The sequence below is a fragment of the Lycorma delicatula genome, chromosome 13 (assembly GCF_047948215.1).
Source record: "Lycorma delicatula isolate Av1 chromosome 13, ASM4794821v1, whole genome shotgun sequence".
In the NCBI taxonomy this organism is placed as follows: Eukaryota; Metazoa; Arthropoda; class Insecta; order Hemiptera; family Fulgoridae; genus Lycorma; species Lycorma delicatula.
In genome coordinates this window covers 13,828,539-13,840,770 of record NC_134467.1, presented here as the reverse complement: position 1 = coordinate 13,840,770, position 12,232 = coordinate 13,828,539, and the positions used below count along the sequence as shown (strand labels likewise).

At 27.9% G+C, this 12,232-nt stretch overlaps 1 protein-coding gene across 3 annotated transcripts in view; it reads left to right on the top strand.

Annotated features, from left to right (window-relative positions):
- Window positions 1-9,966, top strand: part of LOC142333578 (uncharacterized) — a 57,197-nt gene extending 47,231 nt beyond the window's left edge. Inside the window, exons 4-5 of one of the 3 annotated variants that reach the window (XM_075380886.1) lie at window positions 5,508-5,578; window positions 9,401-9,966. In XM_075380886.1, the coding sequence (XP_075237001.1) occupies window positions 5,508-5,552 (45 nt within the window). In that variant the 3' untranslated portion in view covers window positions 5,553-5,578; window positions 9,401-9,966. The remainder of the gene's footprint in view (window positions 1-5,507; window positions 5,579-9,400) is intronic. The other 2 variants (XM_075380884.1, XM_075380882.1) reach the window with 2 other exon arrangements.
- The last annotated feature ends 2,266 nt before the right edge of the window (window positions 9,967-12,232 follow it).

The following is a 12,232-nucleotide window of genomic DNA, read 5'->3' as shown; positions in this document are numbered from 1 at the left end:
AGTCCCACTTAACAATTTTTAGAGAGATGACCTAATTTTCTACAACAAAAACATTTCTTGCCATTGTGATTAGCCTTAGCATGACTCCCTTTTGCTAAAGTTTGATCTAGAAGCATGCTTCCTGGGTTGACTGACAATCAACCTTGAGTTAAAGATGTTTCGTATCATAATCCATATTTTTCAAGCTATCACCTGCTATCTTGTTATTTAATTTCTGGCAAATTTTGTCTATTTTCATTTAATAATTTTTTTTTAAATTTTGCAGTTTATGTTGTTAGATTTTGGAATTGAAATCTTATCTTCGTGGTAGTGTAATAATTTTTCAAAGTACTTGCTGGAATTTTACAGTTGTCTTTGTTGTTATGGCCTATGCTATCAAATCATACAGCTAAGTCTTTAATAGAAGATACCTTTTGTATTGCAGTATTATTTTGTATTATTCAGTTGCACAATATATCGGCATTTGCAAACCTTCAAAATTGAGTATGAAATCAATTTTCTTTTTGTAATTTAAAAGAAATACTAAAAGAAAAAAAACTAAAAAAAGAAAGATGTGAGTAGCTTATGAATAAACTGTCATTTATAAATACTATGAAAATTAGAGAACCGAAGTGCATGCCTTGTCTTACTCCACATCTAGCATAAATAGGCTTAGAAATAAAATTATCAGTTTTAACATAGGGAATTCTGTTTGTACAAAAGGAATATTTTATGGGAAAAACACATCGTTGTAATCATTGAAACAATTTGAACAAGATGACTATATTTTGAAAATAAAGTATTTAATATTAAGCTTTTTATTGAGGTCAGAAAGTTATAAAAATATTCTTCCAAAAGTACAGCCGCAACTAGTAGTTTGCATGTATCCTGTTTGTTATAATAACCAGGGACACACAGTCATGGTTTAATAATGCCTTTCGTACAGTTTTATCAGACTACTTTATACTTCGTTGACATTAATATTATTATTATTATCATTATCACATTATTATTATTGTTATCATTATCATCATCATCATTATTATTCGCAATATTTCTGCCAAAGAAAGTGTCGCAATAAATCTGCCAAAGAAAGTGTAAAAAGAATAACAAATTTAAAGACATTAAAATCATATCAGTAAACATTGTACAATTTAATATAATGGTGAAATTTAAAAAAAAATATGTAAACGCAGTTGCAAGCAACCACTTTTTCTTAAAGCCACTGTTTGATTTCAGCTTTCCTTCAGTTGTTGTGGTAACTTTATTATTTACAACTTATTTACACACTCCACAAAGTACAGAATGAAAGAATATTCATACCTTACTTTTTTCACATTAAAGCGCTTTCGGGCATAAGCCTTTTTTTTTCTTTCTTTTCTTTTTCCTGTTTAGCCTCTGGTAACTACCGTTTAGATAATTCTTCAGAGGATGATATGTATGAGTGTAAATGAAGTGTAGTCTTGTACATTCTTAGTTCGACTATTCCTGAGATGTGTGGTTAATTGAAACCCAACCACCAAAAAACACCGGTATCCACGATCTAGTATTCAAATTCGTGTAAAAATAACTGGCTTTACTAGGACTTTAACGCTGTAACTCTCGACTTCAAAATCAGATGATTTGGGAAGACGCGTTAACCACTAGACCAACCAGGTGGGTTTCGGGCATAAGCCTGTCTTCAGTAATGTTTACTGAATTTACACATAGGTAACATTTGTTAAAATTTGTTCAGTCAATAAAAATTTCGTTTTAAAAATTTTAATGTTATTAAAATTTACTTTAATTTGCGATCTTATGTTAACATATTACTGTACTGATTATCTAATTTGTATGAAATTGCTTATAAATTATAAATTACCAACTTAAATAATATTTATAAGAATATCCCTAGTGAATTCTGTCTGCAGATTCATTAAGCTGAATTTACATTTGCGTCTGGTTTAAAAGTATCTAATTGTACAGTGTTAAAGTGTACAGTGTATATTAAGAGAACAAACAACTCTCCCTGTTTTATTATAGGTTATTCAACTTCAATGTATGCACCTTTTGTAGCTTGGCAGATGTCTAGAACAATAATCTAACTCTTGGCAGATGTTTAGGAGCATCTGCGGCATTATTAGACATATGAGTAGTATAGAAACCTCGGGTTCAACTGTCATTTTGCTTTCTATGAAAGTAGTGATTATTTGGAATTGAACCCGATGTCATGTTTTTTAGATGAACATGTGTTTGTAGTTAAATTTATGAGCTGAAAGAGTGGATTTACTGCAAAATATATAGCCAAACATGGATTTGAGATGTCCCCCAAAATTACAGTAAATAACCAACAATCAAATGAAGTTTGAACCTGAAGGTCTCTTTTCACGGGTTTATTAGATACATTAAAGAACGGCTACTCACAATGATGAATGTGTGTTCACGTTAAATTTACATGTTAAAACAGTTAATTTATTGAAAAACTCATAGTAAAACAATTGTTTTATTCATTGAATAGTTTGATGCTGTCATGGGGATTCCCCCGTCTCTATTAATAATGATTTCTCAACTATAAAGGGAACCACTGTTTTATTATTATATTCTCATCGAATCCAATCTTTCATTTAACTGCAGTCACCATGATTAAGTGCAAATTGTATTATGATATTTGGCCATCATTACTTTCAGCGATTGTGTAATATATCATTGATTATTATTTAATGTCTATAATGTCAGTTCAAACTTCAAAATCATTGTTAGTTCCTTATCTCGAAAATGGTGTGTCCTAGGCCAATTCTAACACGATTTTGAATGGGTTAACTGAATGGGTACTTTCCAACTTCCTGGAGCAATAGCTGCTAGTTTCATGCGTCTAGGTCCAACCATTCTCAAGATATGCTTTTTCTTACAATATTTTTTGTATTTGATGATGAAATAAAATAAAAATATGTTTTTATTATCTAGCAGTCAACAGGTTAACAGTTCTAATCACTTTTAAATTTATTACTATGTTTTGAAAAAATCGGTCATCATTACTATAAGCGAAAGCGGGATGATATGTGATAAAAGTTGTGGATTGTTCATTTTTTTATTGTTGAGATAGCTAATGACATTATCTTATGTATATTATACATAAAAAATTGATATTTATTATATTAAATAATGATTTCTAAAAAAGGGCGTATCTTGAAAAGGGTGCGTCCTACACAATCTTTGATGCGATTTTGAAAACCTTAACGGTTTAAAAGAGTACTTTCCAGAACAATAGGTCCTAGTTTCATGCATCTAGGTCCAACCGTTCCCGAGATACTTGCGCGAGTAGAATTCGCTAATGTCAGTTCACCTCAAACCTATTTCATTATCAGTTTTTAAAATAATCTTCTTTATAGTATATGTTCCTTCAGATTTGCAAGGCTAAAATAATTTCATATAAAACCGGAAAAAAACAGTAAATGCTGAACAAACTCTATAATGCTATATTGAACCCGACGTTGAATGTGAACGTGTTCAGTGTAGCAAACGTGAATAGCATAATATTTATACTCATCATTAGCTTGTTGTTTATTTAAAATTACAAGGCAATTATCACTTTCATCATGTGGGAAATGTGTGATGACAAATATGGTGTGGGCATGGATTTTTACATTACCATTTCGTTAATTTGCAACTTGCGTTTTAAATTCTCATCTCCAAGTCTATTATTTTCTATATATTACAACTTTGAATGCAGCTAAATATTATCGTTTTGATATGAAAGTCTTTGATGAAATAATCTTTCATATCACATTTATCATAAAACTCTTTTGATAGCCATGAAGCAATATCGAGTAATAATAATATTTTATAAACATACGTGTACCAGTAGTAATTGTAATAGTTTTATTTTATTATCACCCGTAATCTCATAAAAAGCCGATCCAGGATTCATTTAATTCTTTAGATTGTTTTTTTTTGTAACAAATTATCAAACTGTTTCCCTTCATCATGATATAACTTTGTCGCATTAAAAAAAGGGCCGATGAGATTTAATGTAATAATAGTTCTTTAGATTGACTCACCTTCATTCTTCTTTACTGAATACATTCTTCTTTTACTGTTGCTGTGATTTGCAACTTATTAAACGTTTTTTTCATATAACATCTAACTTTTATATGTACCAGAAATTAGTAAATCTAATTGATTTTTATTACATTTTAGACTAACTTCATATATAGTGTTTGACTCATCGGAATTCTGAGTAGCCAAAGTTTCTGAATAATAATCGATTGCGGAATCCTGATTGCGGCTTTTCTATTATAAAACTCAATTAATTCTTTTGAATGAAATCAGCTTTAATGGACATTCCCCTTCTAAAAATAATAATATATTAAATCATCTAATTCTTGTTTTAAACTATCAATGTCGATTGCTGTATCAAAATGATTGCCTTTCCTTTTAAATTTAAGATCATGGCATGCATAATTGAAAAATTTAATACTGTTTGGCTCCTTTACTTTTCGATATAGGATTTCATAATCGGGATCTTTTTTTTAATTTAAAAGAATCATAGAATAATATACGAATCGTCTGGTTGTATCTATAATTACAATACAATTATCTTCATTATCGTGTGTAAATGGTACTGCCATAGTTTTATGTCTCTGCTTTATTGTTTAATCTATCATTTTCAAACATATGATTTGAATATTCATGCACAGTTGTTTTCTTTTTCGATTTGATGTAATCAATCCTCGATATTTTCAAGTTCTTTTAATTTTGCTTGTAACCGAGTGTTACACTCAGATATATGCATCTTGATATAACTTAAAATTTTTGATGAAAAAATCTATTAAATTTTATTACATTTAATATAAAACTTGGGGATATCCAGGAAGCTATTGATAGTATTAAATTATCACAAACCTTTTATGACATTCATAAGACATTCTCTTATTACATTCCTCTTATGATTTCACAGTTTGACCAGTGACTTTAGACATTTCCACAGCAGCCGGAATTCCGGCTGAGATCAGTGTTGTAGTTGATATATGCAACAAATATTTATTACCATTCATTGTTTAATATGAACTATTTTATTGTAATTTCAACTGTATGTAAAACATAAATTATTTATAAACCTCATTTATAGTTCAAAAATGATTTTGTAATTTACTTATTACAACAGTAATTATAGGTACTTAGTAACACCACCACAGCTATAGCTTTATTTAAAAACAAAGTAGTCAATCGGATTTCGGTGGAAAATGGGCCGAAAATAGAGTTTAACATAAATAAATATTTATTTTATAAATATAATTTAATCAAACTTAATCTACGCTCGCTAACCTTGACTAATTAACATCGTAATTTTTTGAGTATTTATTTAATAAATTCAGTAATTATTGCAATTTGATTATTTAAATAATAAATAATTGTAATTACTGAATTTATTAAAAAAATTAGGGTGTTAATTAAGTCAAGGTTAGCGAGCGTAGGTTAAGTTTGGTTAAATTATATTTATAAAATAAATAAATATAAATAAACATTATTCTGTTTTGAATCTGTTTCAGCCCATTTTCCACCGAAATCTGATTGACTACTTTGTTTTTAAATAAAGCTGTAGCTGCGGTGGCGTTAATACGTGAGTACCATAATTATATATTAAAATGATCTCATGTTTACAGATTGCAGATATTTTAGAAAAATATGATGATTCTACATACAATATATCTGAATATCTTACATTGTTATATTCAAAATTACATGAAACTGTAAATGTTATTGATTATAAACTTAAATGTAAAAATAAAACTAAATATAAATTATATTGAACATGGAAAAATTGTCCAAGTTTACTATACATAATTTTCAATATAAAAACACAGCGTCAAATATATTGCATAATATTGCTTTTGAATTGGTATATCGGAAAGAAAATTTAGAAAACGAAAGAAATCCTCTTTTAAAAAGAAGTTTATGTTTAATGTAAATCAAAATGATTATGTGTATGAAATGGTAGTTGAATTATATAAAAATTTAAAACCTATAATAAACTTTTTTATAATAAATATTCTTTATATATTAGATTATAAACAATTATATTCATATATCCAAATTTGTATAAAGAAATTTACAGTTCTAACCATATAATGCACCTACATAAACTATCAAGTTTTGTATATAACCAGTTTCTGATTGAATTAGCATACGTCTTAATGCCAAAGGGTACCGTTTTTATTTTACTAAACTAGTTCAGCCTACCTTTCCAGTAAACTTTAATCAATCGCTAAATTTTTTCATGTGTATATACTTCTCTGAATCTGTTAACAAGATAACAGGTTTTATTTTTTGGAGATGGTTAAGTATTATTATCATCAGTAAGGTGGAGGAAATGTGACAGAAGTTTGGCTCTTATGGGATAATTTTTTTTCAAATCCAAGAGTTGTAAAAAGGGATTTGTGTCATAAATTTGAATTTTTGGCTTCCAAACAATTGCTGATAGCATATATACAGCTGCAAATAAAAGCATCTTATAATTATCAGTCTTTTTCCACAGGTGAAACCTCAAAAACCGGTTTAGTATTTTTTTTTAAAGAAATTTTTGACATGAAGATTAGTCTGCTTCATAGAATATCAACTAATTTATTCGTAAAAAATCTAAATAATGAATACATTGAATAATATATTGTTAGGGTCATCAATTGGAAAGTTTATTCCTGGAGTTCCAGTAAATATTTGAGCATTACAAAGCTTTGTGGTAACATCGTATGTCAACCATTCTAAACCCAATGTTTTGTCTCTTTTTTTGGCAACAGATATTCAAGGTCTTTTACTTATTTGAACAGGAGGCTGTAAATCCTGTCCCTTATCATGCTCATTATCGGTAATATCCCCAAGAAAAAGAGCAACTAACATCAGCCATGTACACAGAACCCTTCTTTAGTTATACTCGTTGCAATGCCAGTAGAGCCTGTCAAACTTTCTGGAGAAATCACGTTGTGGAATCGTCTTCAACTATTCGGTACAAGCCCTTCGGGTGGCTGGAATTTCATAGACAAAGCAGACATCCTATCGTCATCGAAATTTACAATGCAATCGCTGAGTTGAACCATCACGACACACAAGTGAGTTTCTGTTGGATCTCTAGCCATGAGGGGATTCTGGGTAATGAATGTGCAGATTCCGCTGCTATAAAGACACATTTAGTCAACCCTCTTTCACTACTATTGTTACTACATCCTAATTTATTAACTGTGTAAAACTCACACTTTGCGCAAAGCGGCTAGATGACTGGATTGCTACAGTAGACAAGTGTGAGGGCAAAATGTTGTTTTTAAACTTCAGTGATATCTGAAATACATGTATTTTAACTTGTCGATAAGTTGTTTAAGTTTAACTTGTTCTCATTTTAATAAACTCTGGGTAATCGGTTGTTAATTGTATTCACTTGTCATATTTGAATATTTATCAGATCAGTAATTAAAACTTGACCTGATACAGATTAAAGACAGTTGTGATATAATTTTATTAATGAAATGAAATTAATTATGTATTTACATTAGGAAAAGTTAACTATCATATTTACCATATTATTACAAAAGATATTTGAAGTTAGTGCCCTGCAGAGCTAATGCAGCAACGCTAAAGTAATCATACTGAGAAACACCTGATGCAAAATGTTATCAGTGTAAACGTTCGTTTTTAGTTATCGATAGTGCAATTTCAAAAGTATGATAGTGTAGAAGGTTTTATATTTGTATAGTATTATAATGTTATAAAAAGTATATATTCAAAAATAGTAATTTAAAAGTTTTTTTAACTTCTGCATAAAATTCCCATATTCTTGTAAGGTAAAAGGATTAATCTATTTTTTCTCAATGAATATGTTTAATTTACAACTTCACCCACCTTGGGGGCGAAGAAATAATGAATATTTTTAATATCTTAATCTTCAAAGGAGTTAGGGCCTCTGTTGATGGATTAAAACCTTCTCTGAGATAACCTTCCTGCAAATTTAAAAGTAATTGGTCAGTTGGTTCTCTGGTTCTTGCATGATGCATTAACAAACAGACAATAATATATATATATATATTATTTTTTATTTATTTAATCAACCAAAGTACAGAATAAATAACGTAGGATGACTTAACTTATTATACTACAGCTGCATTATATATTCATCTCAAATTACATTACAAACTTCGTAAAATATAACATATCATGCATTTATTTATTTTATTTAAAATTTAAAACCTTTAATCTTTTTTTTAAACTTATTCAGTTAAATTAAAAATTAAAGAAAGTAGTAATTAGTAAAGTAGTTGGTGAAGTAAGTTCAGTTAAATGGACAACATGCATAATTAATTGCTTTACTTAAAATTATTTTTTTAATTTTAATTTGATTTTATGCCTTGATGTCATATTTTTAGATATGTTAAAATGTTTAAATGTTAATTTTAATTTTTCATATTTTGAATTTTGTTTAATTTTTAATTTAACCGAATAAGTTTAAAATAAAAATAAAAGGATTAAAGGTTTTAAATTTGAAATAAAATAAATAAATGCATGATATGTTATTATATTTTACGAAGTTTGTAATATAATTTGAGGTGAATATTTGCATATATAGTGGAATAAGGTAAGTTATTCTACTTTATTTATTCTGTACTTTGGTTAATCTAATAAAATAAATATATTTATATATAGTGCAGAGGAGTATAATTCTTAAAAGAATTGTTTAAAACAAAAAATTTATATATATATACATTTCTAAATAATTGTGTTCTGTTAGATTTTGAGTGTACTTTGTGCATGCAAAAGTTAGCCTTTAACCTTCTAACAAATACCCCATTTGAAAATCAAATGATTGTTTGCAGACATATTATAAGAACACAACTCTATTGAATAGTCATGACTATCAATATTTTGATAGTCATGTGACTATCAACAATATTATTTATTAATACATAGTTGCAATTCCTAAGCAAAGATTTCTATATCATGATCAATATCAAATCTCAGTCAGGTGAGATATTTTTCATATCCTGTAAAATTCCGTTTCTATGTTTCACACATGAGCTTCATGCTTATGTGGCGATATAAAAAATAATTATTATTTACGATCAAACTCTCATTAAGTAATTGGTGTATATTACAAAATGAGTTTTTTTATAATTTGGTAAGTATTTATGAGAAATAAGATAGAATTCAAAATCTTAGATAACGTTATCTGTGATGATGTTTGTGATAAATGAAAAATTTCACCATAAGCAATATTTACACTAATGTCAGTAAGATGAGTAGCAGCATTTTTTGATAACGTTTAGCGAAACTTGGCATATTAAAGTCACCGAATAATAATAGTAAGCAAATTAGATATACAATTTATTTTTATTTAATAAATTTTACAAAAAATCATAAACATATTTACTTTATAACATTCATGTTTTGCTTTTTATTACAGCAAGTAAATTTACTACAACTGGAAGAGAAAGTGCTTGATATTAGTAATGGTGATATTGAAAAAGATCCGTTAGCAATTGAAGAGACTGACTTAGTTAAATCATAAAATTGAAAAGATGAAAATAAAGTGGTAAGGGTATTAGATTTTACATAGAGTGGAACACCAATTATTCAGATGGACCTTTGCAAGACCAAATTTGGATAATTGTAAAGGACAATTTAAAAAAGTTTCATCATATATACTGCAGATATCATTTTAATGTTTAATAGGTAAGACACTAAGTAAAAAAAATAAAAAAGTAAATGTATTTCCGTAAAATTAAGAAGAAATTTGGAACATATGTACAATGTAAGAAAAAAGAGATATAGTAATACGGTACAATGTGTAGAAATTTGCTTTTATAATTATTTTTACAGAGGCTGGTATCTATGTTTTTGCTAAATGAATACAAAAACGTCAATTGAAAAACTCAGTAAAATAATTATCAATAAAAATAATTTACATTGAAGCAAAGATTTATTTTTTCAAATAATGTATTGTTTTTTTTTTTAACTAACTAACATTTTTTAAATTAACTAACTTTAACATGTGGAAAATTGGCATCCTACTGTATTTTTCATTGTTATTACTTTATTTGTAAATTGTAAATTTTGGATTACATGCAGTTCATTTCTTAACTCATATATATACACATATATAAAAAATGTTTTTGGGTCCATGCCCATCTTTAATGATATTTTTTATTTAATAAATTCTTCTTTGTTTACATTTACACATTAATTTTAAGCTTTTTACATTTCATTTTTTTAAATTGTTTGTTAATAAAATAAAAATATTTTAAAACTTTCAGAACAAATATTTTGTTCAGTCAAGAGAATGAAAACGTATTCCAATCTTATGATTAAAATTGATGTATGTATATATACACATTAATCAATTATATAATATATAAATATATTTATTTATTTATTAATATCACATTTGGGTATAACATTTAAGATCAGACTTTCTAAATTTTCTTCAAAGTAACTTTTACAAAAGTCAGATTGAGCCTCCACAGATTGTTCCACATATAGCTGTTGGCTATATGTGGAACAAACATGAGAAAATTGTCTGGTGAACTGAATCTAAACAAACTTCATAGCTTCATTTATCATCAAATCACACCTCACTAGATCACATCTAGAGTTGTAACTCAGGACCTAGTCTCACTACAGGTGAATGAGTTGTCTATATATATATATATATATATATATATATATATATATATATATACCATCATTTGTATGTTTACATAACTAATTTATCTCCTTGTTTTTTTTTCTTCAAAACATCCAATATTTAAATCCAGTAATTAAAATTGTAATTAGCTGCTATAATTTTGTTGAGCTCATGAACTAAGTATTGCATTTTCAAGGTTTCTCTTTACTGTATCTACTAGATTTATTACTATAGTTAAATTAATGTTTTTACTAACAACAAGGTCTTAAAAACCTTTGCTGCTGAAACTAAAATAAATTTGTAAAATAACATTAATACTTTTTTATTTTAAATGAATCAACAAAACTATATTTCTTTTAAAAATGTATAATGCTTGTATTGTATTGAATTTTGTATTATATATTTTAATGTATTTTGTTATTAAATAAATTAATAAATAAAGGTGACAGAAAAGTTAAATATTATTTGTTTATTGCTGACAAAATATACCTACATTTGTTATTCTCAATTGTGATATAACTTATATACATCACACTCTTTTTGAACTAGCATGAATAAGCTTGGTTCACTGCAAAATGACACACCAATTAGGTTGCTAATGGCAGCTTTAGAATATTATGGGCAGATGTAATTTTATGTATATGCATATTATTATAAATGTAATTATGTAAAATGTATAAATAATAATTTACTAATCGAATGTTAAGTGTATAAGTGCCCCTGATTTTAATATATATATATATATTTTAATTCTCTGATTGTTTTTTGTTTTTTAACATTATATGAGCTTCAGTAAGAAATATAATTTGTGTACATCAAAAATGAATTTAAATGTCAGGAAAAGATTTTTGAAAGTGTATGTTTGGAGTGTCGCTTTATATGGAAGTGAAACTTGGACAATCGAAGTATCTGAGAAGAAAAGATTAGAAGCTTTTGAAATGTGGTGCTATAGGAGAATGTTAAAAATCAGATGGGTGGATAAAGTGACAAATGAAGAGGTATTGCGGCAAATAGATGAAGAAAGTAGCATTTGGAAAAATATAGTTAAAAGAAGAGACAGACTTATAGGCCACATACTAAGGCATCCTGGAATAGTCGCTTTAATATTGGAAGGACAGGTAGAAGGGAATAATTGTGTAGGCAGGCCACGTTTGGAGTATGTAAAACAAATTGTTGGGGATGTAGGATGTAGAGGGTATACTGAAATGAAACGACTTACACAGCTTATGTCTATAAGCTGTGTAACCCACTGAGTGGTGAACGCGTCTTTCCAAATCAGTTGAGTTGGAAGTCGAGAGTTCCTGTGTTCAAGTCCTTGTAAAGTCAGTTATTTTTACATGGATTTGAATACTAGATCGTGGATACCGGTGTTCTTTGGTGGTTGGGTTTCAATTAACCATACATCTCAGTAATGGCCGAACTGAGACTGTACAAGACTACACTTCATTTACACTCATATGAGTGTAAATATCCTCATTCATTCTCTGACGTATTATCTGAAAGGTAATTACTGGAGGCTAAACAGGAAAAAGAAAGAAGACATAAGCTATACTCGCTAACCTCGTGTTAAATACACAAATTATATATGATATTCTCTAACACTCTGGAGGC